This window comes from Caloenas nicobarica, chromosome 2, assembly GCF_036013445.1.
Source record: "Caloenas nicobarica isolate bCalNic1 chromosome 2, bCalNic1.hap1, whole genome shotgun sequence".
Lineage (NCBI taxonomy): Eukaryota > Metazoa > Chordata > Aves > Columbiformes > Columbidae > Caloenas > Caloenas nicobarica.
Window position 1 is genome coordinate 66,446,430 of NC_088246.1, and position 25,178 is coordinate 66,471,607.

At 42.6% G+C, this 25,178-nt stretch overlaps 1 protein-coding gene across 5 annotated transcripts in view; it reads left to right on the plus strand.

Annotated features, from left to right (window-relative positions):
- The window catches only part of NFATC1 (nuclear factor of activated T cells 1), a 115,987-nt gene that overhangs the window by 70,823 nt on the left and 19,986 nt on the right, over nucleotides 1–25,178 (plus strand). For 2 of the 5 annotated variants that reach the window (XM_065628664.1, XM_065628665.1), the window contains exon 9: nucleotides 11,866–12,552. In XM_065628664.1, the coding sequence (XP_065484736.1) occupies nucleotides 11,866–12,552 (687 nt within the window). Of the gene's footprint in view, nucleotides 1–11,865; nucleotides 12,553–25,178 lie in introns of those variants that run through there. The other 3 variants (XM_065628666.1, XM_065628667.1, XM_065628668.1) reach the window with 3 other exon arrangements.

Sequence of the window (25,178 nt, forward strand, 5' to 3'; positions counted from 1 at the left end):
GAAACTGTAGAAAACCAAAGTTTAGCTCATGAAGAAAAGAATATTTGAGTCAACAACCACTGAGTGATCAGTGTAAAAAAATGTAAAGGAGTAAAGCACTATTTCGGTCCAGGTAACACTTTGTCCCTTGTAAAACAAATCTCATGAACATAGAAGGTATAGGTTTTTGATAAGCAAATGTCAGAGTGATCATCAAGTGTTAAGATGTGGTTTTACACAAATCAGATGGTATCCTGTAAACTACTTCTGTGCTTTAGGACTAGTCAAAATGCTAACATTTCTGTGCCTACTGTAATTTTGCAGGTATTTCTGCATGAGGGATCTTTTAAAAGCTGCATGACGCACATTAGGCATGTATTTTACAGCTCAACTGGAGTGTGCCAAAGCAAAATACTGTATATTGACTAAAGCCTAAATATTGTGTGAGACTGCTGGCCGTGCAACTGGGGTGGGTGTGGGCACGTGCAGACAATGCAGCCAGCAGGAGAGCCATGGGCTTGCTGGGTGGCTCCCACCAAAACTGCAGAGCAGTAGGGTTTTTTTTCCTGTAGCTCCTGTTTCTCCTCATTCCCCAGGGGAAAACAGCCAGTGGATCCAGGGGCACGTGGTCTCACTCATGCCACCTCCTGCGGATGGTCCTGTAGCATCTCTGTGGAGTACAGCTCTGTGACATGCAGCTAGCACAAGCTGCTTTCTCCAGCAGAACGTTACGGTTTCACCACCATAAGGCTTCTCCCATGCTGTGAAGATATGGCAGGATTGTACTTTTCCTTTGTGTAGGCTCAGGTGTTTTGCAGAGCCGGGACTTACTTGCTGAAGATTCCTGCCTCAGAAATAAAAAAAATGCTGTAAAAATGAAAATCTTACTGCTCTGTAGATGAAAAGTTTAAATAACAAACCAACTAAACAAACAAACAAAAAGGCAAAACAAAACAAAAACAAACAAAAAAACTAAACAGAAATTAGATGCTTCACAGATGAGAACCAAGTTCTGGAAAACAGGCTTGTTTCAGTCTTTGGCTAGGGACAGACCATAAACCTAAGTATTTGTAATCCACTTTTAATTGAAATTTTGAATTACTGTTCTGGTGAGTTTGAGTAATCCCCAAATCCTATATTAGCCTATACTGTACAGAAATTAATGTAATGTTGTTTTTTTTACTATTGCTTCAATATTGTGCATTGCTGAGCAATTGCATATCAGTTGCATATCGGAACTTGCAGGCTATAGGCTCTTGAGACTCCTCCCCAGACATGCCTGGCACAGAAATTTAAGTAGTTTCCATACCATTCTGGCCCAGGTGAATTCTCACAGCTCTAATAGTACTCACAGCTCTCACAGTACTAATACGTTTTGCATTGCCACATCCCCTCAGAATGTGAGGAGGAAGACACGGTACCAGACGCAGCAGTCGGGAGTTTGAGCAAAACATAATGAGCAGACACCTGGATATTTGGCTTTTAAAGTCCCTCCACTGATGCAGCTCTGTGCAGGGATGCTCTGCAGCTCCATTATGTACAGCAGAACATTCTGGAAAACCATTGGTGGATCCTGCATTTGTGAACTCTACCCTCTGGAAAAATGCTTAGTTTTTGTTTCTGTTTATGACTGGCTATCATTTTGCTTCTATGAATTTATCATGCCATTGGCCCCTGTATGCATTTCAAACAGGAGGGATAGTCTTTTGAAATCACTAGATGTAAGCAGTAACATTTGAAGTAGAAACTAATCTCGAGAGGCTGAAGAAGCACACAAGCAACCAGACATGCATACTGTGGTTCCAAATCCTGTGCTTTCATCTGCTAAGAAAGCTGAAGGAGTTCTGCAGCTCAGAAGACTTTAAACAACACACTGAATGATAAGGGTTAGATCTCTGCTTATTCAGATTTCTTTTAAGTAGGTACATCAAAATAGAGGAAACGTGTTCAAGAACTTATTTTTCGCAGATAGGAGTAAATGCTCTCTATGATTTCTGTTATCTAATGAACATTGACATCGAGAATGGTGAACACGGAAAAGTTTTTTCTTTTCATTCTATTTAGACAAGTAGTGATATTTGATAAGCAAAGACAGGGTAGTTTGCCTAGGAAATTTTTAAAAATATGGAAAAAGGAAAGTTGATGTTTTTCTTTTACTGGTATGAAAAGTACACTTGTGCAAAGAGTTGATGATAAAGTATTTCCGGTTTCTGTTTCTGTCAGGCTTCTTAATTGTCAAAGCATTATTAAAAAAATGTTTCACTACTTCTAGCATTTATTAAAATGGTGTTGATATGCTGGGCAATTTTTATTTTGCGATGTGTTTCACCACCTGTAGGGTCGGATTTCCAAGTGTACAGCCTTCACTTGTAAAGCCAGATTTTCTGCAGGTTTTTTTGCCTCCCTACAGGCACCTGCGCAAGCCCCAGGGTGCTGAGCTCCTCGGAAAACTGGCCATGTAGACAAGTGGCTTGATGGGGACAGAGATCCTTTGAATCTGTGGGTACGGGAGCTGTGTTGAGAGCCTGCCCATGGTTGCTAGTTGTGCCCTAGTATTGCTGCTTACAGCCTGGCAGTGTGAAAGTGAAGCTCTTGGTGCACTTCTGAAAAGGGTGAGCGGTGCCCACCACACATTGTTGTCAGCATCCTCCTGACTTCCTGCTTCGGCTCTAAAATTATCTCCCGCCTGCCCCACAGATGACTACAATCAGCAGTTTTCTAGTGATTGCGTTGAGCAGCTGTGCCTCTATTTCACCTCGGCTCTTCCGCCCACAGCTCACTTTCTAAGTTACAAGGAGACATTGGCTACCTGAGCAGAAAACAATAAAATGAGGATGCAGTGTTGCCGCTCTAATATGACACAGAGCACAGCTTTTACTGATCATCTCCTGACACCTCTCACCTCTTGAGTTATTTGTTGAATTTGTTGAATTTTCATGCGTGAGGCTGGCAAAATTATTAGCCTAGCCGTGTCTATGAAACGGAGGTAGTTTGGGGGCAGCTGGGGAAGTGGCGCCAAATTCAGTGCCTGGGTTGTGAAATGCTCCTAACCTGTGGCAACATGACCGTGGTACTGCCACAGTGGGCAGCACCTTGCAGCTGGCCTGGGGAGCCGGAGGAGAGGGCATGGAAGTCCATAGCAGTGTGTTACGCCCAAGCCCGCCTTAGGTCAGCGCCGACTTCCCAGAGCCACGTGTGAGAGGACTGAGTGCAGCTGAGCCAGGCTTGAAGCCTCAAAGACCTGCTGTACATGTTTCCATCCAGCCCAGGGTGTAGCTGGGCTGCTGCAAAGCCTGCGCAGATCAGGACAAGGCAACAGGAGGGATGGAGTGGGGAAAAGGTTGTCCCAGGGGGATTTTATTTTGGATGAAAATATGAATCACAGTTGCACATTTTTACATGATGTGTTGTTACAGTTTATTTCATTTTGGCTGCTAGGTGGCTGATTGTTACTTTTGACGTTTAACAAAGTGACAAAAAGCAGGCAGGATTCTGTCAGAGTCCTGTTTCCATTTAAGAGGATCACAAAATTCATCATTGCTGGGCACATCAGCTCCTCTCCTCCCTTCCAGCAGCTGCGCGAGGTCTGCAGTTGAGCAGAGGAGACATGCATTACTCTCACAAGTGTTAAACCTTCGGGTGGTTTTGCTCCCAGTTGCTGGGTCTCCAGTAGAGCTGCCCAGGCTTCGCGCAGGTGACATCCTGTTTTGGCTGTTGACCAGAGCCTAGCCAGGAACATCTGACCTGCAGATGCAGTCATCTTGATCTTTAGAGGCAAATCTCTGCCTCACTGTGCAATGCTCCACCTTCATCTGGAAGGCCAAGAAGGAGCATTACCTGTGAGATGTCCCTGCAACAGGCAGGGATGGACGAGCACATAGAAGTGCCTAGCTGTGTCTGACCAGCAGACTTCATTGCAGCAGCAATGATCACCCATAATAGTTAACTTCCAGTGCATAAAGTTGTCTTTTGGCAGTACCTCATTTTCAAATATGCCATTTCAGATGACAAAACCCAGCCTGTAGTTTCCGTCACCAAACCCCTCTGCGTGAACATTTCAAGAACTCCTTCCTTTACTTCCCAGTGATTTCACATTCATATGTTAATAAGCGTGAGCTTTAGGGTCTTCCAATTAGCTTAAAAGCCAAAAGGTAAAACTTGTGTGAGGGAGAATGGGGTTTAGAATTACATGGGCTGGATTACAGGAGGTGCTTATTTTTGTTCTCTTTGAGTGGCTGATGATCATTATTAATCTAGCCCAGTGGTTGATCCTAAAGGAGACATGGTATTGGTGGCTGCTGGAGGTGAAACGCACAGGCGAGGTTGTGTTTTGGTGGCTGTGGGAGTGACTGCATCCATCTCTGAAGACAAAGACCGTGTCAGAGCAGAGATGGCTGAGGTCAGCAGGGTCCAAACACCTCTCTGGACAAGGTGGATTTAGGGGTAAGACTACCACAGTAAAGATGCCCTCCTGCCAGCCTGTCCCTGCAGAGCTTTCCACAAAACTGCTGGGGATGAGGAACCTTGGACTTCCCGCTGCTGCCTTGCGGGACCCTTGCCCACAGCCCCTACTTTCCTTTTCTCCTCTTGTCAGGAGAGCAGGAGTAATCATAGAATGTCCTGAGTTGGAAGGAATCCACAAGGATCATCAAGTCCAACTCCTGTCCCTGCACAGGACAACCCCACAGCTCACACCATGTGTCTGAGGACATCATCCAGTCTCTTCTTGAACACTGTCAGGCTTGGGGCCGTGACACCTCCCTGGGGAGCCTGTTCCAGTGCTCCACCACCCTCTGGGGGAAGAACCTTTTCCTCATGTCCAACCTAAACCTCCCCTGGCACATCTTCCTGTCATTCCCTCGGATTCTGTCACTGGTCACCAGAGAGAAGAGCTCAGCACCTGCCTCTCCTGCTCCTGTTGTGAGGAAGCTGTAGCTGCTGTGAGGTCTCCCTTCAGTCTCCTCTCTTCCAGGCTGAACAAACCAAGTGACTTTAGCTGCTCCTCATACGGCTTCCTCTCCAAACCCTTCACCAATGAGTAATGTCAGTGCTGGCAGTGTAATGTTGTGCTGCATCATCAAAAAAGACCTCAGCTCAGTTAATTTTAACATGTCTGACAGAAATGACATGGAAGGCCTTGGCCATTGCAGCCTGGGTGTTGTGCACAGTTGAACCTCCTGCTTAAGGCAGCAGTGGGGATGGATGCTGCGCTGTGGGAGCAGTGGCAGAGCAGCCCAAGTGGGTGTACCACAGGACTTGATTTACTGTTTGCAACATCGTAGGATTTAATAAGGTGTTATGATGGAAATCGGGTCTTTTAAGAGTTTTCCCCTTTTCTCTTGAAAGAAAGCTAATGCGTATGTCCTGTACTAACATAACCCAAATGCCCTCCACCTGCCTTCCATTCCTCCCCACCTGGTTTAACAATGCGTGCACCAAGCTACCATATATAATCTTCTTTCTCATAAATATGCGTTGAAAAACCTAATAGTTTAACAGCTGTTAAAAAGCATTTAGTAAATGAGTTAGCTGGAAAACACTTTCTAATCAGATAATGGCACTGTCCGAGATTATTGGCTGAGAACAGCTGGAGGCTGTTCTTGTGTAAAACTCTACATATGCATCAGATCCCATAAAAATATATAAACATAAACCCAAAGTGGGCAGGCAGGCATGTGTTAGAGGTTGCCCTCTCAAGGAGCAGTACCAGTGTATTAGCACAAGAGAATGAGTTCAGATACTTGCATAGATAAAAGCTGCAATTGCACATGGGTACTGCCTGCAGCTTCTTGATACTGCGAGGCTCCCTTTGTTTCTGAGTCACTGTGCTCTGGTTTTATTAACTAAAAAGCCAAGGCTTGATAGCACCCTGACTTTTAAAAAACATTTGAGTTGAATTGGTGCCTGGGGAGAAATATCCAGTTCATGGACAGCACCTGTAAAGGCCCCTGTAGTGACTGTCTCAGGAGATCCCTGGGGTTGAGTGCCCGTCTCTTGTCACTGAGATTACCACTGCTGCGCTATTGGCAGGGCATTTCAGAAAGTTTTGCTCTGCTGCTCTTGTGTTACAAAACAGGGGGAATTATAGTTTCTGAGGGCAACCAGCCCATTGCCTCTCCCCAGCATCAGACTGCTCCAGAGTCAAAATGAGGCATGAGGTCCTCACTCTGCTCAAGCCTGCTGGATCCAAGTGATGCTGCCACAGCAGCCAGGATTTTGTCTTTGCACGAATCCAGAGTGGCTAACCTGCACACAGAGATGTGTCCACATCCCTAGCCATGTCTCTGCAGCAGCAGAGCAGTGGCAGCAGCTGGGGTGACCTGTGCAGTGTCTTCTGAAGGAACATCTTGGTGGTGGTGAAGAAGGTGTGCTGCCTGGCTCAAAGCTGATTGACGGGGGAGGATTCGGAAGGCACAAACAGCATTTCAGAGCCCAGCTCAGTAATGGAGATTGGGCCACCTCACTCCCCAAAGTCTCATCCCAAATTCTGACCAATTAGGAGACATTTAGTTCAGAAGTTGAAGAAACGTGTGTATACACGTGATAAAACAGTAATGTTTTGATTTTCATATGCTAACCAAAATCTGTGTGCTGGTGCCAAGGAACTACATCATAGTCTCCACTGTGAAAGGTGGCTATTTTGTTTGATAGGTTCATTCAAACTAAGGGCAAAATAAATATAGTGCCATAAATGTCTGCATTGATAATACTATGTGGAAATGTGAAATTGTTAGTTTAATGTTAATCAGGATAAACATCTGTTTAATTTATAAGATTATATTTTCTCAGTTCACATATTTTAATGGCACCCCCCCCAAAAAGTTTAAAAACCCATCTGGATTGCTAAAGTATAAAAGCAAACAGACTTGTTAGAATTGTCAAAAAATACATATAATTTATATTTAAGCACTTTCTGACTCCCTTTACTGAACATGCATGATTTATTATTTTTCTTCAGTGTTTGATATATTAACTTTTTACCTGCTAGAGAGGCTTTTCGTTTAAACATGGGCTTGCAGAACTGGCTGAAATATTTCTCCCAGATTCAGACCCACACAGAAGGACCATTGTCTTCTACCCAGTGCCTCGGTATGATGTCATAACCCTGGTCTCTCTGAGTAAGAAGCTTTGATTTATAGCCAGGGCTGCTGCCAATGCGTGGTTCTCAGAACGTTGCATTAAATTAGATGATATAAAAACAGGAATCCAGAGTCTAAGAGGGTATCATTGAACCATTGAAAACCCATTAGCACAGATTAAGTTGCTTATCAGACTAATTTAGAACTATGAGCTCTGTCATATTTTAATATTCAAAATCGAGGAATATTTAAAATCATCTGTTGGCTGACCTAACGCATTGTGAAGTAACAAGCATTTAAAAATTTACCATACGAGCGAAACCTGCATTCATTTTTTCCTTTTTATGTCAAGGGCTTGATCCTTCAGCAGCGTTGGGTCTCTTAAACAAGTAACATTACTTTTGAGTCTGAATATATCTAACAACTACATCATTTTTTCTGTTTACAATTTCACAAATTTGGGATTAATTGCTGCAATTTTTTATAGGCAAATCTCAGTGTATGGCAAATTTGGTCATAATTTTTCATTCTAGCCAGCTGAGAGTCTGCAAGCCTGGGTCTTACCTCAGCACGATGGAGCAGGTTTGAGACAGAATGCTTGTTGCCATTTGATATGGCTCTACTGAATTTAAGAAATAGTCTGGTTTCTGCTAGAAGTGCTTGCATATTCTGAACAGCTGTAGGGCTTTCCAGTTGATTGCCAGTCCAGGCCTGCTGTTTGACTAGGAGTGTCTTTTTCAGCTGGCAGGTTTTTACCAAGTCATTTAAGATTTGAAATATTTCATCTAGAAGTCAGTCGGGCTAATACTGTTAAATATTAATCCTGAGAAAATTAACTGTACTTTCTGTATCGTGTCGCATCTCCCTGTGTGAAATATTCACTTGTGCAAGTTAGTGACAGTGAAAATGGGTACGTGTTATGGCAGCTAGCTTACCATGCCTCCACAGGGATGTATTTGAGATACAAACCCCTTTTTCTAGCTCAGGTCTGTAAAGATTTGCAGTTAATCAAGCATGAGTCAGTAGGTAAGTAGTAACACTAGTACGTGGCTGGCCAGTCATCGACCCTGGCTGGTCTGGAAGGAACCCACTGAGTTCCTGCTTAGGAGAAAATGGTGAAGGTGAGCACGTGAGGTTTGTGTCCTCAGCTGCTCTAAGTCAGCTACAGCTGCTTGTCCCAGCTGAGGGTCTCAGCCCCCCAAAAGTTAGTAAGACAGTGGGTAGGGTGTGTTAGGAACTGGTAGCCTTATCACATGGAAGTATTTTAACTGAGTAACGCCGTAGACACCGTGATGGTAAGTGGGTAGGCAGAGAGTACAGGTATGGGCTCTTCCTGCATCGGATTTGGAAGGTTGTGCCTTGAAACACCCACAGCTTGTGTCTTGGGCCCTCTGCAGTCTTTTGCAAAACTGAAGTAAATGATTGCCCTTTTAAAGAAAGAATATAAGGTGATTTACACCAACTTTTGACACATTCAAAGTATTTTCAGAATGACCAGGAGGTCAGACAGACAGCTTGTTTGAGTTGAGTTCAGAAACACAAACATTGGCAAAGATTTTTGGCCTTTGTTACTCCATTTGGCGAAGTTGCATAGGCTGGAGAGAAGCAGATACAGGATAGAGTGTCATAAACTGTTAACTGCAATGTAGCAATTTCTGGTATATCTGTCTTCCACAAATCGAGTAATATAGTTATTCATGTAAAGTACAAAAGTTGAGGTCTAGCCAGAAAAGGAAGTGTTAATATCTTACATTTCTATTGAAGTGCTCAGCTTTGCAGGTCTGATTCCAGGTCATCTGGGTCATTAGTAATAGTTTCTGCAGGGGGTTGAAATCCTACAGAGCTTCCTTCTCCAAACTGATACCCTGTGAAGACATTTGCACTTTTTTGAAAGGCAGCTGCCATCCCAGCTTGGTAAGATCCATACGTTCACTCTGCACGGTGTTACCTGGCTATACAAATGGCAATGCACTGAAAAGTCAGATACAAATCCCTTCACCATTTCGGCATTCAGTGTGATACTTGTTCTAGTGATGAGATTAGCATACAAACAAAATATATGGTACTTAGCAAGGGGAGACTTTTACTGTGTTGAAAAAAGGTAATGGAGACAATTGAGTTGAACAAGTTCAGGCACCTCTAAGCCAAAGTACAGGTAGTACCTCTCCATTTAAAGACAATTTGTTTCTCTTTACATGAAATAACTAATGCTCAGGAGTCTCAGTTCAGAGCAATACAAGTGGACAATGTAAACAGATGTAAAATAAAATGGAGGTCCTGCTTAATCCCATGTCCCTTCTCGTTTCCCTTTCTGGCTACCAACCTGTCATTGGCAAACAAGCTACTGTGACTTACCCCGATTGGTCCTGTAATTAACACCAGTCTGTATTTTCCCTCTGAACTCTGAATATAAGGGCAACTTGGAGTGTCCTCGATTGCTGTCATCATCTCCAAGAGAGTTTTTGGACTAAAAGGTCTAGAATACAGTCCTTTCCATCCATTAGTCCTTCGCCTAGTGCAGAGCAGGACTTACTGGTTATCCTCTGTTTGTAGTGGCAGGTGTACTTCATTGTAGCAACACATGAAAGTGGATTCCAATGTTCATGGCCACTAATCAGACCTCCAAACAGACCCCATGGCATTACTTTCATAAAGAAAAAGTTCAAAGTGGAGTGACAAAAAAGGGGCTGGTAAACCAAGTAGCAAAGATGTGCCATAGGAGAGCTGCAATGAAAAATAAGCCTGAGATCAGGAACCTGCCTTCTTTAAAGCCTCCAGCCCACCTGCCACCAGGGCTATAACCCTTCCCCAGGTTATAACAAGTCAGGCAGCTCCAGGGTTTATTGGAGTTGAATTGCCAGTGATTGAGCTTAGAATTATTTGGCACAGGTGTTTCTATAACAGTGATATATTGGGAAAATTCAGTGTTCAACAACCATCATATTTCCAGCTGTGCTGTGGTTAGTGCTAGTACAGTGAACCTAATATAAAACATGTGAGAATATTTGCTAGCTCAGGAACTTGCTAAAGGTATTTTCTTACAATATCTAAACTGCAATGTTTACCTAGGTGCATTTCTTTGGTCTTGCATTTTCATAAAGGGTGTGATACTGATTTTATAAAGCTGTCACTGAACCTGGAATCCGCTTCTCTGCAACCAAGTGCATTAGTAACCGTGCTAGCCAATGCACAGCACACGAACAGGTGAAAACAAGATTATGAGGAATCCAATGACAGTTCATTTTCCTTAACACGTTTGTCTTGAGCAGCACCTGTGCATCTGTTACGTATATAGACATGTTTTTACTAGGGGTGCTAGAAATCTCGAAACAAGTGTTGCAAGCATCTATATGTAAAAGAACATAAAAGGAGCAAAGTTAACAAGAGGCTAGGGGACTGTAAAACAAGGGTAGTGAAGTGCGTTCACCAGCAGCAAAATTTGTGACTGTTAAAAAAGTTCTTACGTGTACACACGCACACATATGCATTTTTAGGGTTCAAAAGACTCATACACGAACATAGTAAATGGCTGGAGAATGTATAAGGGTGTTTGTAAAACACATGCAAATAAAAATACAGTCAGAGACACTCATGCAACAAGCATGTGCTCTGAGCTGAGATGTGCAAAGATGTCTCATTAATAACTTTGTGCCACAACAGCTCAGTTATTCTAATATTCTGAAAGATATGATCTGTTGTCACCATAGATTTCCAACAGCACTTTCAAGCAATGGCTGTTCCTCTGGATCTCTTTTTGGTAGAAAAGATAAATGCCACTGTGCATCCATGGTCAATTGTTATATGCATCTGGCTAGAAAAAATACATCTACAACTATCTTGACCCTATTACTTATACTTTTCCTGATGAAGTGGGTGTCTTTTTACCTGTGCACTGCATATGTTACAGGAGAAGCAGCAAAGGCACCTCTCTCTGATATGAGAAAGCCGATGTGAAAAAGACACTTTGATTTGAGGAAGGATCTCCCCTCTGATATGAGAAAGCAGCTCTGCATTTGTCATGACTCAGTTGATGCTCACAGACAGTCATTCTGTCCATGTGCTGGTGGTATTTAGAGACATGGCTTGACACCTCAGAGCATCTTTTGAGACAATGGGTAGAGCAAGCAGAGGTCTAGAACAGGAGTCATTTTTTCTTGGTAGCCAGAGACTGAGTTGACATTTGTTAGGAGCTGGCATTAGCAGTTTGTATCCAACTTAGAATCACACTCATTTGCTGGTTAGTAAACTTAAACACAATAATGTAAAAACTGAATAAATCAAATTCTACTCTTTCAAAAATATACTGATAATTGAAATCTTCTTATACATAGTAGTTTGCCATGTATCTTTGCAATTTTACTTTCACTGAACTCGGAAAGCCCTGTCTCTACCTTATTATGCTCCAGTTTACCAAATGTGCAGACATTTATCAAATGGGCCATCAGTAGCTGTAGAAATGCCGTAGTATATCCAAGTTAAAATTCTTGCTTTGATTACTACAAATCCGTGGAGCCCTTGGGTCCAAAGCTTCCACTGAAGCACAGCTATTTGCAAATAGATTTTTATAGCACATTAGTGCTAGAGGAGAGTCCAAAGAAAATAGTCCTTTTCAATATTAGAACCAGCTGTAACTTTCTTGTGCTGATGACTCATTCATTTTTTTTTATAGGGTGGGAGAACTAGGCAAAAGACACACAGAGTCTTATTCAAGACGTTGTTTGTTTTGCAAAGGGTATCCTAGCCACAAGCCAACTTGATCATACCAATACGCAACTCATGTTTATTTAAAACTTTTTTCTTTTAACAGTTCCAATTATAAAAACAGAACCCACAGATGACTATGAGCCTGCTCAAACCTGTGGACCAATGAACCAAGGCTTAAGCCCTCTCTCTAAACCATACTACAGCCAGCAGATCATGATGCCGCCTGATCCTGGTTCATGCCTTGTGGCTGGCTTTTCCTCCTGTCAGCAGAGAAACGCTGTGATGTCACCCTCTCCCAACGCAAGCCCCAAGCTGCACGACCTTTCGTCCTCTCCTTACAAGTGCATCCCCAACCCAGGCCACAGTCACCTCGGACTTCAGCAGCCCACTGGAGGTGTCCCCACCATACAGGAAGTGCCAAGGTCTATAGTTGTGCACCCAAGCTCCCCCGAGCAATCATCTCACATCATGCTGCAGCCGCAGGTGAGTCAACATCTGAGCAGTAGCTGTCCCCTTGGTTATCAACAAACACTCTATCCCAACAGTCCCTCTTCTCCAGTTCCATCTGTTACCCAAGAGCCAACCTATTTGCAGTCCTGCAGTCCAACTCACTCATCCATAATGGGTCAACAGCAGCAGCAACTGCCGAAGGTTCACAGAAATGAGTCTCCAACAACCCAACCACTGTCATTGCCAGAGTTGCATGAGGAAAGTAATCATAATTTGGCCCCTATTCCTGTAACGATCAAGCGAGAACCTGAGGAATTGGACCAGATGTACCTGGATGATGGTAAGTCTTCCGCAGCATAGGTTTGTATTCAACCATGTTGCTATATCAGTGAGTTCCCTTCACCCCCTCCTCCTTTTGAATCCTCGTGGAAAAAAGTTCAATTAACAGCCTGGTGGAATGGCGCGGATTTTTGCTTGGATTGTCTCTATACAGGAAACAGCTCTTTAATTTCATTTGCAATAAAGAAACCATATTATCTAAACATTAAATATTGTTAGTTACTGCAGAGCTAGCTGCATGACCGATAGCTGTGTCGCAGTAGTCTTAACTGTATGGTCTTGGCTTATGCCCATGCCAGTGACCTGTGGAATGACAGTGGAAACAAATATATTTAACATTGTTCCATCCATAATGCAGTGAAATGTCTGATGTGCAAATCTGTTCACTGGAACTCAATGATAAGCTGCTCTATTTCAATTGAGAAGGTTCAAATTAAAAATAGAGGCACATCTTTCAGCGTAACTTTTCAGTTTGGTGGCATCTACTTTTTCTTCCATTCTTATTGTAGACTTGCTGCTGCTTTTTTCTCTTCTTTTTCCTTGGTAAGATTCTATATGTATATGTATTCTACATGCACCACTGAAAAGTTAAAATGCTGTGATGAACTTGTCAGACTCTAGTTTCCAAAGATTTATTAGTCAAACGTAATAAAAGGGATAATCTGGCATTTGATTATGTGACCTCATTGAACTGTGATTTAGCACTTGCTGCTAAGTATCCTAGTAATATTCTGGACCTTTACCTTAATACAGTACGTGAGTTCCCTTCCAACAGCCACATAACTTTATATATAACATACTGTGCTATTTGAAGAAGAAATGGCTTTGAAATGGCTGTGTTGAAACTAACTGGTGCCAAGGAACATCTGAATGTGATTGTCTTTCAGGGCGAATTTAAAGACAATTCATTGCACTGTTTTTTAAAAAAGGACATTTAGTCATTCTATTTTAAACAGCATGATACTCACTGAATTAGGATTACAAATGAATGTGTTGGAGCTTGAGCAGCAGCCTTTTGCTTTTCAATTCTAGGAAAATCATTTTTCTTAACAGAAGTTATTATTGGTTACATGATAGACAGGTCTAAGGAATTTTTCCTAATTAGAGTTCAGTCCACTGAAGTTTTGCACAACACATCTTTTGTGGCAAGGTTTTGTTCATGTGTCGTCCATTTTTGCCACATATCTATGCTGTAAGGAGCAAGATTTCAACAAATGAAACAAGAAATGTACACAAAACAAAACAAAAAGCCATGCTCAAATTTTGATTTTGAGAGAAGCCGCAAGTTATCTATGAAAGGAAGAGAATACAGATAAAATCTAAGCCTAGTCTATAGCTGTCTGTCTAGAAAAGCACAAGAAAAGGGCAGTCTTTCTGCCTTACTTCTCCAAAATCCATCAATCATTTCTCTGACAGCACTGGGAAGGCTGCCTTTGACTGATCTCTGCTGGAGAAATGGGACTGCGGCTCAGGGATGAAGGGTGAACCTTCTCAGCCATGTCTACTTTAGGTTTCTTCTGGAGGAACAGAGTAACTTTGCTGCCATGTGGTCTGAGACATTTTAGTTTTTTCAGCAGTGCTCATTCTCTCTGACAAAACATAAATGGTTTAGTCTTTACCCCATCTCTCTTCCATCCCCTCTTCTGGACACACACAGAGCAGTCCTCTGACAGAAAATCAGAAGTAATTGTAGAAGCCACCACATACATCTGCACTGATACTTAAAGTTGACTCTGAAGATCTCTTCAGCTAGCCAAATCCAGCTTCCCTTTGGCATCCAGCAGGCTATCAAAGTCATTCTGCGGCTGACCACAGACAGGTGTATAATATAAACTAAGGAAGAATTCATAGACATGACAGTCATGGTAACAATATGTAATAGAAAAAAACTAAGTTGTGTAGTTCCAGAAAATTAAACACCACCGGTTCCCTCTAAGGGTGGGAGTCAGAAATGGTAACCAGAGGAAGTCCCTTTACTATCTCTAAACTGATATTTAGGTTTGTCTCCGGGTTCACACTGATGGAGCACAGCCCACGTGAGCTGCCCTTTCCTATCTATGCCTCATGTCACTGCCCAAAATAAAGGTCATCCACTCTATGTTCTGTGTTGACAAGATGAAGCCCCCGTAGAAATCAGGAGTGGACTACTACTGCCTTATTTGTCTTGGTTTTGGGGAGTCGAGAGACAAAGTGTGCGGCAGAGACACTAAAGGCAGAAAGCATGTCTTGTGGGACTTATGCTGCCCAAGACCTTCTGTTCAAACCATGCAGAGCCCCAACATGCCTCAGACACACAGCACAGGAGCATGAAACTGTGAGTCAGGCTGGAAGGCCATTTAGTTCTATGCTATATGCATTTCATGGAGGCAACCTTACCACCACCAGTGAAGATATGGTTTCACATTACGTTTAATCTGATGTAACTGCAGGCTCCCATGGAAAGGGTGGCCTAGATCCATCTTGCCCTTAGCCACATGTTCTTGCTGCTTCCTTTGAGTCATATCAATTGATTATGGAGCGGCAGAGCAGGCTAATGGAAAATTAACCTGCCAAAAATAGCAAAACCCACGTAGTTTTCCACTGGGTCGTCTCATGGAACCACATCCCCTGGGTCCAATAGCTGGGTCCAGCCCACAAGAGAGGCAGGAAGCCTGTTGCTGAGGGTCAGGGAGTACAGCAGGACCGCTCTGGGTGGCAGCAGCTTACCCATAGGCCAGAGTAAGTGTGACTTTGAGCCACATTTAATGTCATCTTATCCTCCCCAGCAACTCTCTAATCAACTCACTCTGTCTTGGTAAAAAATCCCCTTCTAGTTATGGAAGGATGACATCTGGGCTGCCGCACACAGTCTCAAAGGGCAGTTTGGCCACTATGGTGACAGCCTGGAAACAACCAGTAGTTGCTCCTGCTGTCCTGGTAAATGCTCTTCACCAACATCTGCACCGAAAAGGCAAAGCATTCCACATATGCAATGCCTTTGTGCCGGGTGCGTTCTGTTCAGACTGCTGGCTGTAACTGTGGAATAAGGGAGAATGGGTTTAGCAGAGTGGCTCATACCAAATAGGAGCAACTAATTTTTCATGTGCTTGGTGTTTGGTATTTTTATGTTGTTGTTGTTGGTTTTGGTTTTGTTTTTGTTTTTAAATAGGAGCTCTTAAGCCATTGGCATTGCTTCTTGTTAGTATCATATCCATCTTTAAGTGTTTTCTTTGTTGGAGGAGTGGGTGGGATATCTGAACTTGACCATATTCTGAAAACCAGAGTATCAAATCATACCTGTGAGTAAGGACAGTTACTCTTTTTTTGTTTTTAAACGGATTGCTGCTCTACCTGTTTATAATTTGTTGTCTCACTGATTCGGTTCAGATTCCTTCATACAGCATGATTTAAACTTTTTTTAGTATTTTTTCAGTCTTTGCACCTGTGAACAATATGAAAGCCAGAGAGTGGTCAGATGTACTTGACTGCTTTCCTTGCCTGCTACTCTACCAACTCTTTCTCTTACTCCTGAAGTAAATTAAAAGTAATGAAATATGTTAATGACATTAAAAAATAAATTCTCAAAATATTAAAAAAGCATATCTCATGGTGTCTTGTAGCTGTTTAATACCTTATTTTACCTGAAAGTACTTATGAAGTGTGAGCTATAGACATCTAACATACTTATGGGACTACCAGACACATAAAGTATCTAACTGGTTATGCCAGATTATATTCGGTAAAATTTTGGTTGCTTGTTACCACTTATCACCCCAAAGTTACCACTTTACTCCCTTACCACTTTGAGGAGGTTTGATTTATGTATTTAATATACAAACAGCAATCTTGGACCAGGTATAAAAAGAATTTTTTTTTTTCAGCTTATGGGATCAGAGCAATATTCATTCCTTTTGGTCTGGAGTATCTCCAAATATGGACCATCTAAACTGCAGAGTATAGATGGAAAAAAAACAGTCAGTGAGTTTATATAAATATATATCCTGTATATGACATTTTTCTGCTTCGGAAATGGTGGGCAACTGAAGTGATATAAAGGGAGCACCCAAAAGAGACTTCCATTTTGACAAATAAATTTTGGTCTTGGCAATCTTGTCTTAAATCAAAATCTACAGTAGGAACCTGGGCTACTCATTAAATGTGCTGTCCATTTTAGTATGTGCATATATGATTCAACATGTAGAACATATTTAAAACTCATCCCATAAAGTGATACCTGATACATTGTGGCTATACTCTTGATATTGAAATACTGGATACCAGCACTCGTTTCAAATAATTCTGAGTTCAACCTCCTAACACAGATTATGGCTTACTCCTTTTGCTGCTTTCACAGCAAGATTCGATTAAAAGCAGTAGAAATGTGACATTTATGCCTGGTTTTGGTCCCTTGCAGGAGCCCATGGTCCTTTGCAGCAGGAGAGGAGGTGTCTTGCAGCAACCTGTGGGGCGCTGCTCCATGTGCCTGTGCCACCCCTGCCCTAGACAGTGAAGGTTACGTGATGTTCCCCTTTCAGATCTAAGCTGGGAGGAGTGTGGGGTGGTGGAGCTCATGGAAAATCCTTAGGCAGGCAGGCCTGAGGGACCTCTGCAGTACAAGTCTATGCAGTGATTGCTTTTGAGACAAAACATTTTATTTGGGGACCGATGAGTCAAATGTGCTGTACAGCCCTTTTGAGACGTGAAGTGTCCAAAGTGTCCATTGCCCAAAGAGATGGGCAGTTTGGGGAAGCTACAAGATGATGAGAGCTTTTCCTGGTCCCTTGAACCAGTCATTCTCTCAAGGGGATGTGAAAATTTACTTAATTTATATAATATCTCACTTTTGAGCATGCTCCTCTTTCTGGCTCCCTAACTAGGACTTGAGTCAAAAGCAGTACTAGTCTACTCTTGAAGTAATCCTGTTTCTTTTCTGTTCACCAGGGCAGCTCAGATAATTTTTTCCAAATTTTTACTGCTTTTCTTAGTGGTGGAAGAAACCTCAAGCCAGAGGCAGTGGACTCTAAGTTCACACAGCTTTCAGGATGTTCAGGCAGCTGGGAACTGGCTCAGCTCACAACAGGAGATGCTAAAAGTGACTTGAAATCACTTTCCTTATCCCTGTTTCCCTTCCCTGGACCTAGTGTAGCTTGTGTGAAACACAGAACTGAGCTCTGAATTTTATTTCACCAGGAGGAGAGAGTTCAATTATGCATGCTAATGCCAAGAAACATTTTTCAGGTTGTAACTGGCACTCCCACAAGCTATTACATTTTTTACCTGCAGCAGAATGACACTCAGTTGTGAAATTATTTCCTGCTGTTAGAAACATCAAAGAAAGCAGTTTTCATTACAAATGAAAATGAAGCGATTTCAAAAAAGCAAGGGGGAAACACAGTGGTACCAACAGGAAAAAATTTATGACTTATGTTCTCAGCAGATTTCAAGGTGCATTGTACATGGTGTTATCCCATTTGTTATATTAATGCACAGAACTTTACAAAAGCAGTTTTTAATTGAAAGCAAAGCAGCATCCTGGAGAATTCTTTAATCAAGGAATGCTTCAGTACTGAAGCTGAAGGCATCAGCTTCTTTGAGCTTTGCCTGGGTTCTAATCACAGCTTTTGAGATGCGGTCCCAGCCACGTTGAAATTGGCGGCCCACTCCCATTGCTGGCAGTGGGGCCAGGGTTCCACCCACCATTGAAAAAACTGTTTTCCAGAACTCCCCAAGTCCTGTGTAGGAGCCAGAACTGGAATAACAATATCTGACAGACAGATCTCTTGTCTGACGTTTTGTATATTAATTCAGCCTCCTTTTCTGCACACGGATACTTTCATAAAGGTTTCTATCCTGATCTTGACTTGATTGGATCTATAAATCTTTCTGTAGTAAGATAAAAATACATAGGCCATAAATGAAGGTATCTGATGTTTAGATATGCGGCTAACAGAAAATATCAGAACCACATCATCATCTTTTTTAAAACAAGGAGGCTTTTGTTCTTGTGATTGTCTTTGCACAGCTGTGAGTTTTATAGCACTATGCCAATGAATGCACTCATTGCGACTTTTATTTTAGTCTGAAAAGGTAAATTGGGAGCATTAAGCCCTCAGTAAGTATGTAAAAGTGGGAAAACCACAGGTAAAGTGTTACCGAAAGCTGCAGCCCTGCCAGCCATTTCATTTTAAACATGGCTCTTTTAAAAATAACTTTTGCAGTAAAAGCTGTAACTCCTGGATGTAATATGAGCTATTGCTAATGTCATTCCCATGAATTGCTTACAGTGTTGAATGGTTAGATGTCTGACAAGTCCATATATCTCCTATACAGTATATCTGTAAGTTTTTTGCCTCTAAACCATGTGTTCTTTTTTTCACTCCTCTATATTCTTAAAATGCACATGGTTTGGTGATATAGTTTATTTGAACAGGAACCATAGCAGACAGAATTATTCTTTTGCTGAAACATATCCCTTTTCATACATCTCAGCTTCATGATTAAAGCGATTGGCTCTTGAGGCATTAAGTTTAGTCTGCTGCTGCCACAATTATGCCTTTGAAAACTCCTGAGTGCACTCAGTGATTTCCAGTAGTCCAGATGTCATTAGAACAACACACAGGTAGTCTGCAAAGTCCAGTAACACTGTCTACACTTTGGTCTGGCTTGGACAAGCTTTTCCCTCTCTCCCTCTTGGCCAAGCCTCACAGCTCTGGGAGAAAACAAATAGCTTTCCTCATGGAAAGTTTTACTCAATCTGGCCTGGTGCCTGAGCCTAGACCCTCCTCGTCTCTAATGATGATTGAAAGTGTACATGCTACTGTGATAAAACATGCTGAGTCGTTAACATTTGGGGCTTGAGTTGTATGCGATGAGTAAGGGAGGACTGAAGTAATGTGTTCGAATCAGACCTTCGGGGGACTTGCACGTCTGGGTTTGAGAGGTATCCTGTTACACGAAATCGCACGCCCACGAGATCGGGTTTTGCTGTTTCTAGCAGGTTTGCTGAATTGGGTGTCCCTGGAGGCCACCAGAAGAAAGCCGCCAGAAGAGCAGCTGATCAGACTAGGTGTCACTCCTGGTTTTCTCCAATCCCAGGTGTGTGGTTGCCTACAGAGCAGACCTACCTGCCTCTTAGCTGCAGTATGCTGTGAAATCTAGCAGCAAACTTTGCTTTCTTCTAACATCAGCACTTAGATTTCCAGGGAGGTCCTTGAGTCTCAGGCTCTCAAGGAAGTGTCTGGTCCCTTCAGAGAAATCCTGAGCACCTCCACCCTCATTCAGTGGTGGCAGCCACTGGCGGAGGGAGCAGCAGGTTGGCCAAGTGATGGGAAAGCTGCAGAAATCAGCAGGCAGTGCTTTGCAATGTTTTGATACTGAAGAGTATTTTTAGTGTCAAAAAGACAGCATTTGCTTGATGGGCATCTGCACACACACCTTTATGTTAAACATTTTGACTCATTAGGTGTTCAGCTGAAGCCGCATTGCACCCCCCCTTTTCAGCTAAGAGCAAGCTTCACGCTGCAGCTCTGCTGGTCACTGTGCAATTAGCTACGGAAGAAGTCGCTTCTCCCTCCCATGCTTGATTCATTCTCCTATTTCCATAATAATGGCTGTTGGCATTGCTGTTTCAAATGGTAAAGGTTTTGTGGGTTATTTTCTGTAAGTTTTCCTTGGCGATTAGGAGAGAAGAAGTTGCTGTATCTGAGCCTTGGTAACATTTACATCTGCTTTTAAGCCTGGAGGAGTGCCAAGGAAAATATGTGGCTTTCAGAAGCACAAGCTTCATGAGAAAGCCTTGTTCCGATGCGATTCATTTTAGGAATATTTTGTTTGTTTGGAACTTTTCTGCTGAGCTGTGCAGTGTTAGCTGGTCAGGTGTGGCCACGTGGCTCATGTACGGCCTCTGTGCTCTCGTGTCCTGAACCTGTCCTGGCAAAACACTTCTGAGGAAGTGGTTGTAGAAAACCCCTCTTCGCCAGGGAGCACAGACCCCTGCTGCCTCTCGGCAGAGCTGGGCTGAAGCGAGCTGCTGGCTCAGCCCAGCAAACACATACATACGTGTCAGAGGAAGCGCTCTCATGAGTAAACTCCCTGACTTCACGTACGGCACTCTTGGCTAAGCTCTAGTGAGCTGGAGTGTTGCTAGATTGCAGAGCAGCGAAGGAGCTGCCTCTGCTCCCACTTAAGTCAATAACACCGTTCCCTTTGGGTTTGTTGGGAACAGGACCAGGCGTATGGCTGGTAGTTAAAAACGCATAATAGCTGCATTCATTGAAATCTGGTTGCCGATAGGCAGAGAGGGAGGCTTTTCTGGCAGATTTCTGCACAGCACAGTTGATTGTTTCATCTGCGTCTGCCGGACAACTGGGGTGCCTCGTCATGAGACTGATAGTGGCTTGACCATTGCTGTCGAGAGGGGGCTGCTTGATAACCTGGCTCCTGGTCTTTCCTCCTCTCTGAGGAGCTGATGCTGATTGCAGCGAAATGGGGCACAGGCTTTCCACATCAGGCTTATCTCCAGCCTAGGAGGAAGCTTATGAAAAACATCAGACCCTCAAAATGTTCCCCTCCTTCTCTGTCACTGAGGAAGCCTGCAAAGTCTGGACATTGAAAATACCTGGAAACAATCACTGAGTAAGAAATACAGTAGGAAAACCATGGCCGTCTTCCTCGTTGGCCAGCCTGCCTGGGTTTGTCTGCAAAGCACGGAGCTGGACCCGCACTCTGCCTGCTTTACAGGCTTTGCTTTGTCAGTGAGTCTTCTACATTTTGCATGCTTTGAAGCCTACTGCAACACAAATATCAGAAAGCAAAGTGAGATGGTGCTGTGTGTCAAAATTCCCAAACTGTATTGTCCCTGAGCACATGCATTGCAATATGAGCACTTGAACAGTCTGGAAAAGCAATGCTATAGGCTATCGAAGTTCATAAGTAGTGGATTAAATTCTTTGGTCCTTGCATAGTTATAGCTCCTGTTATTCAAGCATCATGTCTGCACAAGAACGTTCCTCACTTGCCTTCTCTTTGTACAACTAAAGCATGATTTTTCTGCTTAATTTTGGCCCATCTGTGGCCGTATGAGATTGCAGAAGACAAGATTTGACTCTTCATGTCTGTGCTGTCCAGATTGCTCTTGAAATTAGATTTCTTTGGGAGCTAGGGCTAAAGGTTTGTTCCATTTCATAACTCTTGTGTTAGCTTTGGGATTACAGAATAGGTGTTGCAGTAGATATTATGAATCAATTTTTATACCCTGGGAGCAGCAGGCAGTTCTTTTTGTAGTGTTTCATTGGCACCTCACAAGCAAAATATTCTGCAAGTTACTTAAGAAGGAGAAAAAAAGCTATTTTAGGTCACAAGAAAAGCCTCCGAAATACAAAACTGATGAATATGTATTTTAACTTTTATTTCTATCCTGTATATGCAAATTGATATACACATAAAGTATGTGTGCATGCATATGTGAGTGCACATACACAGACATATATGTAATGAGCTATAAGACCTAGTATACTAATTCTTTTACTTCTTTGAAGTTGTGGGTGAGAATGACGTAAGTCTCTTCTACTCATGACTGACTGCTCTGAAAATCCTGCAGGTGCTTGTTGAGTAAAACCTTATAGAAACATGAGGTCAGGTGGAGAAGCCCATCCTGTGGACCTTCTGTTGTGCACAGTTAGTTTCTAAACTGAAATGCCCGTTGCAGCTCTGAAATCTGGCTCCATGCTGCTGCACGCCCCTGAGCTGCAGTTGTCACTGCTGCTGAATGTTTCTCAGGCATCTGAGCTTTTGCTGCCCAGATATTCTTTTGGAAGACTGAAGCAACTGTTAAAGATGATCTCTTCACTATTAGTTGGCGCTTTTTTAACCTGTGATAACTCTGCTCAGCCATGCTTTGGGCTGTGCTTGGACTCAGCTATTCACTTGAAGACTTTCACCTCTAAGCATCTGCCTGAACCATTAGCAACCTCTCCAGGCATCTTCTCCTTATAGTTATGTGTCTCTGGGTGAGTAGTACTGGGAGGTTCAAATGTGCTTCTCGGTCTAAAATGACTGTGTGTGAAATGGTCATATATAAAGAGGTTAGCAGAGAAACTGGTCCTGATTTTTTTCAATTATGCACCCTCTTGCTTGTTTTCTTTCTTCTGAGAAGTTTCCCCGACTCATTAACTGTTAACCGTTGCGCAAGACGATACAAAGCTGTCCCTTGGGCCCTAGAAATCAAAGGCTAGAACTTCCTGAAGTTGCTAGAATAGATGCAACACAAGTTCAGGTTTTGCAGAAAGATACAATGAGATCTGGCTAGATGTACCTCACCCAGGCACTGTATGAGCTCTCTTTGAAAGAGGGCCCTGGAAGGGCCATCAGCGGTGGAGATGATTGCTCTACTCTCATCTTTGAGTTCCTAGGTAACTTTGAAAGAGTTCTCAGGGATTTTTGTTTATTTTTTCTTCCACTTAGAGAGTATGTTAGGATGAGGAAAGACCTCATTGCAAAAGAAAAAGAAGCAAAACTGATTGTAGGGCAGAAAGTGCCATCAGTTACAGGGAGAATATGCTTTTTGCATCAGTGGACAAGCACGGCAGCAGTGGCTGCTTTGGAGAACTTTCCAGGAATTCTCCCACTGTTTCTAGAAACCCAGGCTGCACCTTTAAAGGCCAGACAAGCATCACTGCAGTCTGTTTAAAACGTGGACTCACAATCGGACATCATGTGTCAGCTCACCACTTGGCAAGAACCTCTATTGTTGCCAGACAAACTACTGGTTTCTGCCCTATCTGGCATATAGCCAGAATTGTAGAGATAAAGGTGACCATCTTCTTTGCAGAGGGTTTAGACTTAGCTTTTGCAATCCAGTATCCCAGATATTTCACACTGTTTCAATGTTAAACTAGGGTCCTAAACAGGAACCAGCAGTTCTGAAGTCAAGGAAAGGTTTGCTGGAAGGATGTGCTAATGTGAAAGCATTTTTATGCACTATTTTAGTAGCTAGTTTACAAGTCCGGAGATAGCTGCAGCCCTCATTGGAGCTGGTGCATACTGGTTGGCAAAATCAGACCTGTGTGACAGGACTCCAGGACGCCAAGACAAAGCAGGGGCTCTGCATGGGACTGCACCCGGTCAAGGATTCAGCACAGTTGGGGGATCGGGGCCCTTTGTGACAAGTGCAAGCCAGTGCATGTGTATATATACATTTAATCTATTTGGGGAACATACTAAAAACCAGAGGCTTTCTCATGATTCTGTGGCACAGTTAGAAAGCATTTTAAAGTTTCAGACTTAAGACTACGGCTGTGAAACTACCTGGTGGTGTAACTTGAGTAAAAGAAGGCTTGAGAAAAAGAGAAATGAGAGGAAGGTTAAATATAACATCCCCATAAAAAACGTTGAGCAAAGATGAATTCTGGAAGAAGAGGGGAAAGAGTGAGTGTGGGTGTGAGAGAGAGGAGTTGTCTAAAACTGAAATGGTACAAATGAGTAGTAAAAGCCTAGGATTTGAGTGCCATGGAAAAGTGTGTCTAAAGAGTACCACACTCTGCCCCAAAATAATTTAAGTAGAGATAAAATGAGAGATGATGAAATGAGCAATGTGCCCATTGAACTTACATATATCTGAGGAGAGAGTGTATCTGAGCAGTAAGCTCTAGTCAGGGAATCCATCTGTTTGTACTGATCTGCAGTGAGGTGGCTGCACTGTATGGGAGTAGGAGGTTTCGGGGTCGCGACTCCGCTGGGACAGGACCCTCAAATAATCCCGGGAGTTTTTTCTATGCTCTATTGCCAAGTTTTCTAAGGAGCGAGGAAAGGGCTTCAGTGCTACTGCTGGGTGGAGAGAGCTCCTGCAGGTAGCACCAAAAACCCCCTCAGAAATATGGTAGAAAAGAAGGGGATGGGAAGTGCTCTTTGGGTAGATACAATCACATCACCTGAACTTTCTGAGAAATTTTCATGTCACTTTTAAGACTTCTCTTGCAGTGTAACAGGGCATTCCATAAAAATGAGAAAAATCAGAAAATATTATCCGTTCGCCCAATTAGAAATTACCCAGAAAAAGTACTACTAGGAGGAGTAGAAGTGATCAGCCTTTGGAGGGGCAGAGGAGGATTTGTAAAAGCTCATTTTCAAGGTTATACAATTGAAGAATAAAACAGGAAATCCCCTTACTTTGCAACTTTCAAAAGATGACATTCAAATTACATTTAGGACATGATCAAATGCCATAAAAATTTTTTCATCAACTTCAATGGATGTTCTGAAACAGGATGTGTTAAATCAGGGGAAATAATAACAGAGTTGCAAGTAAATTAACAGAAGATTCACAACATGTTATGAATCACTGTATTAAAGAATCAGAGCCAGCTATTTCAATAATGGCAGGATAGTAGCAAAAAAAAATTTGAACTAGAAAAAATTAGAACATCTGCTGAACTTTCCAAAGCTATATTTAATATTAACTTGGGAAAGGCACCTGGACTGAGTGGTGTATCATCAAAAATTTGTAAGTGTTTCCAGACCAAAAGGACTTGGATACTTAAAAAGAAAAAAAAAAATAATCTGCTCAACCAAAGAGAAAACTCCTTCTCTCTAAACCCTTACCTACCACTGAATTTTGTAATGGGTAATATCACCATCTTAAACCAGAGAAGC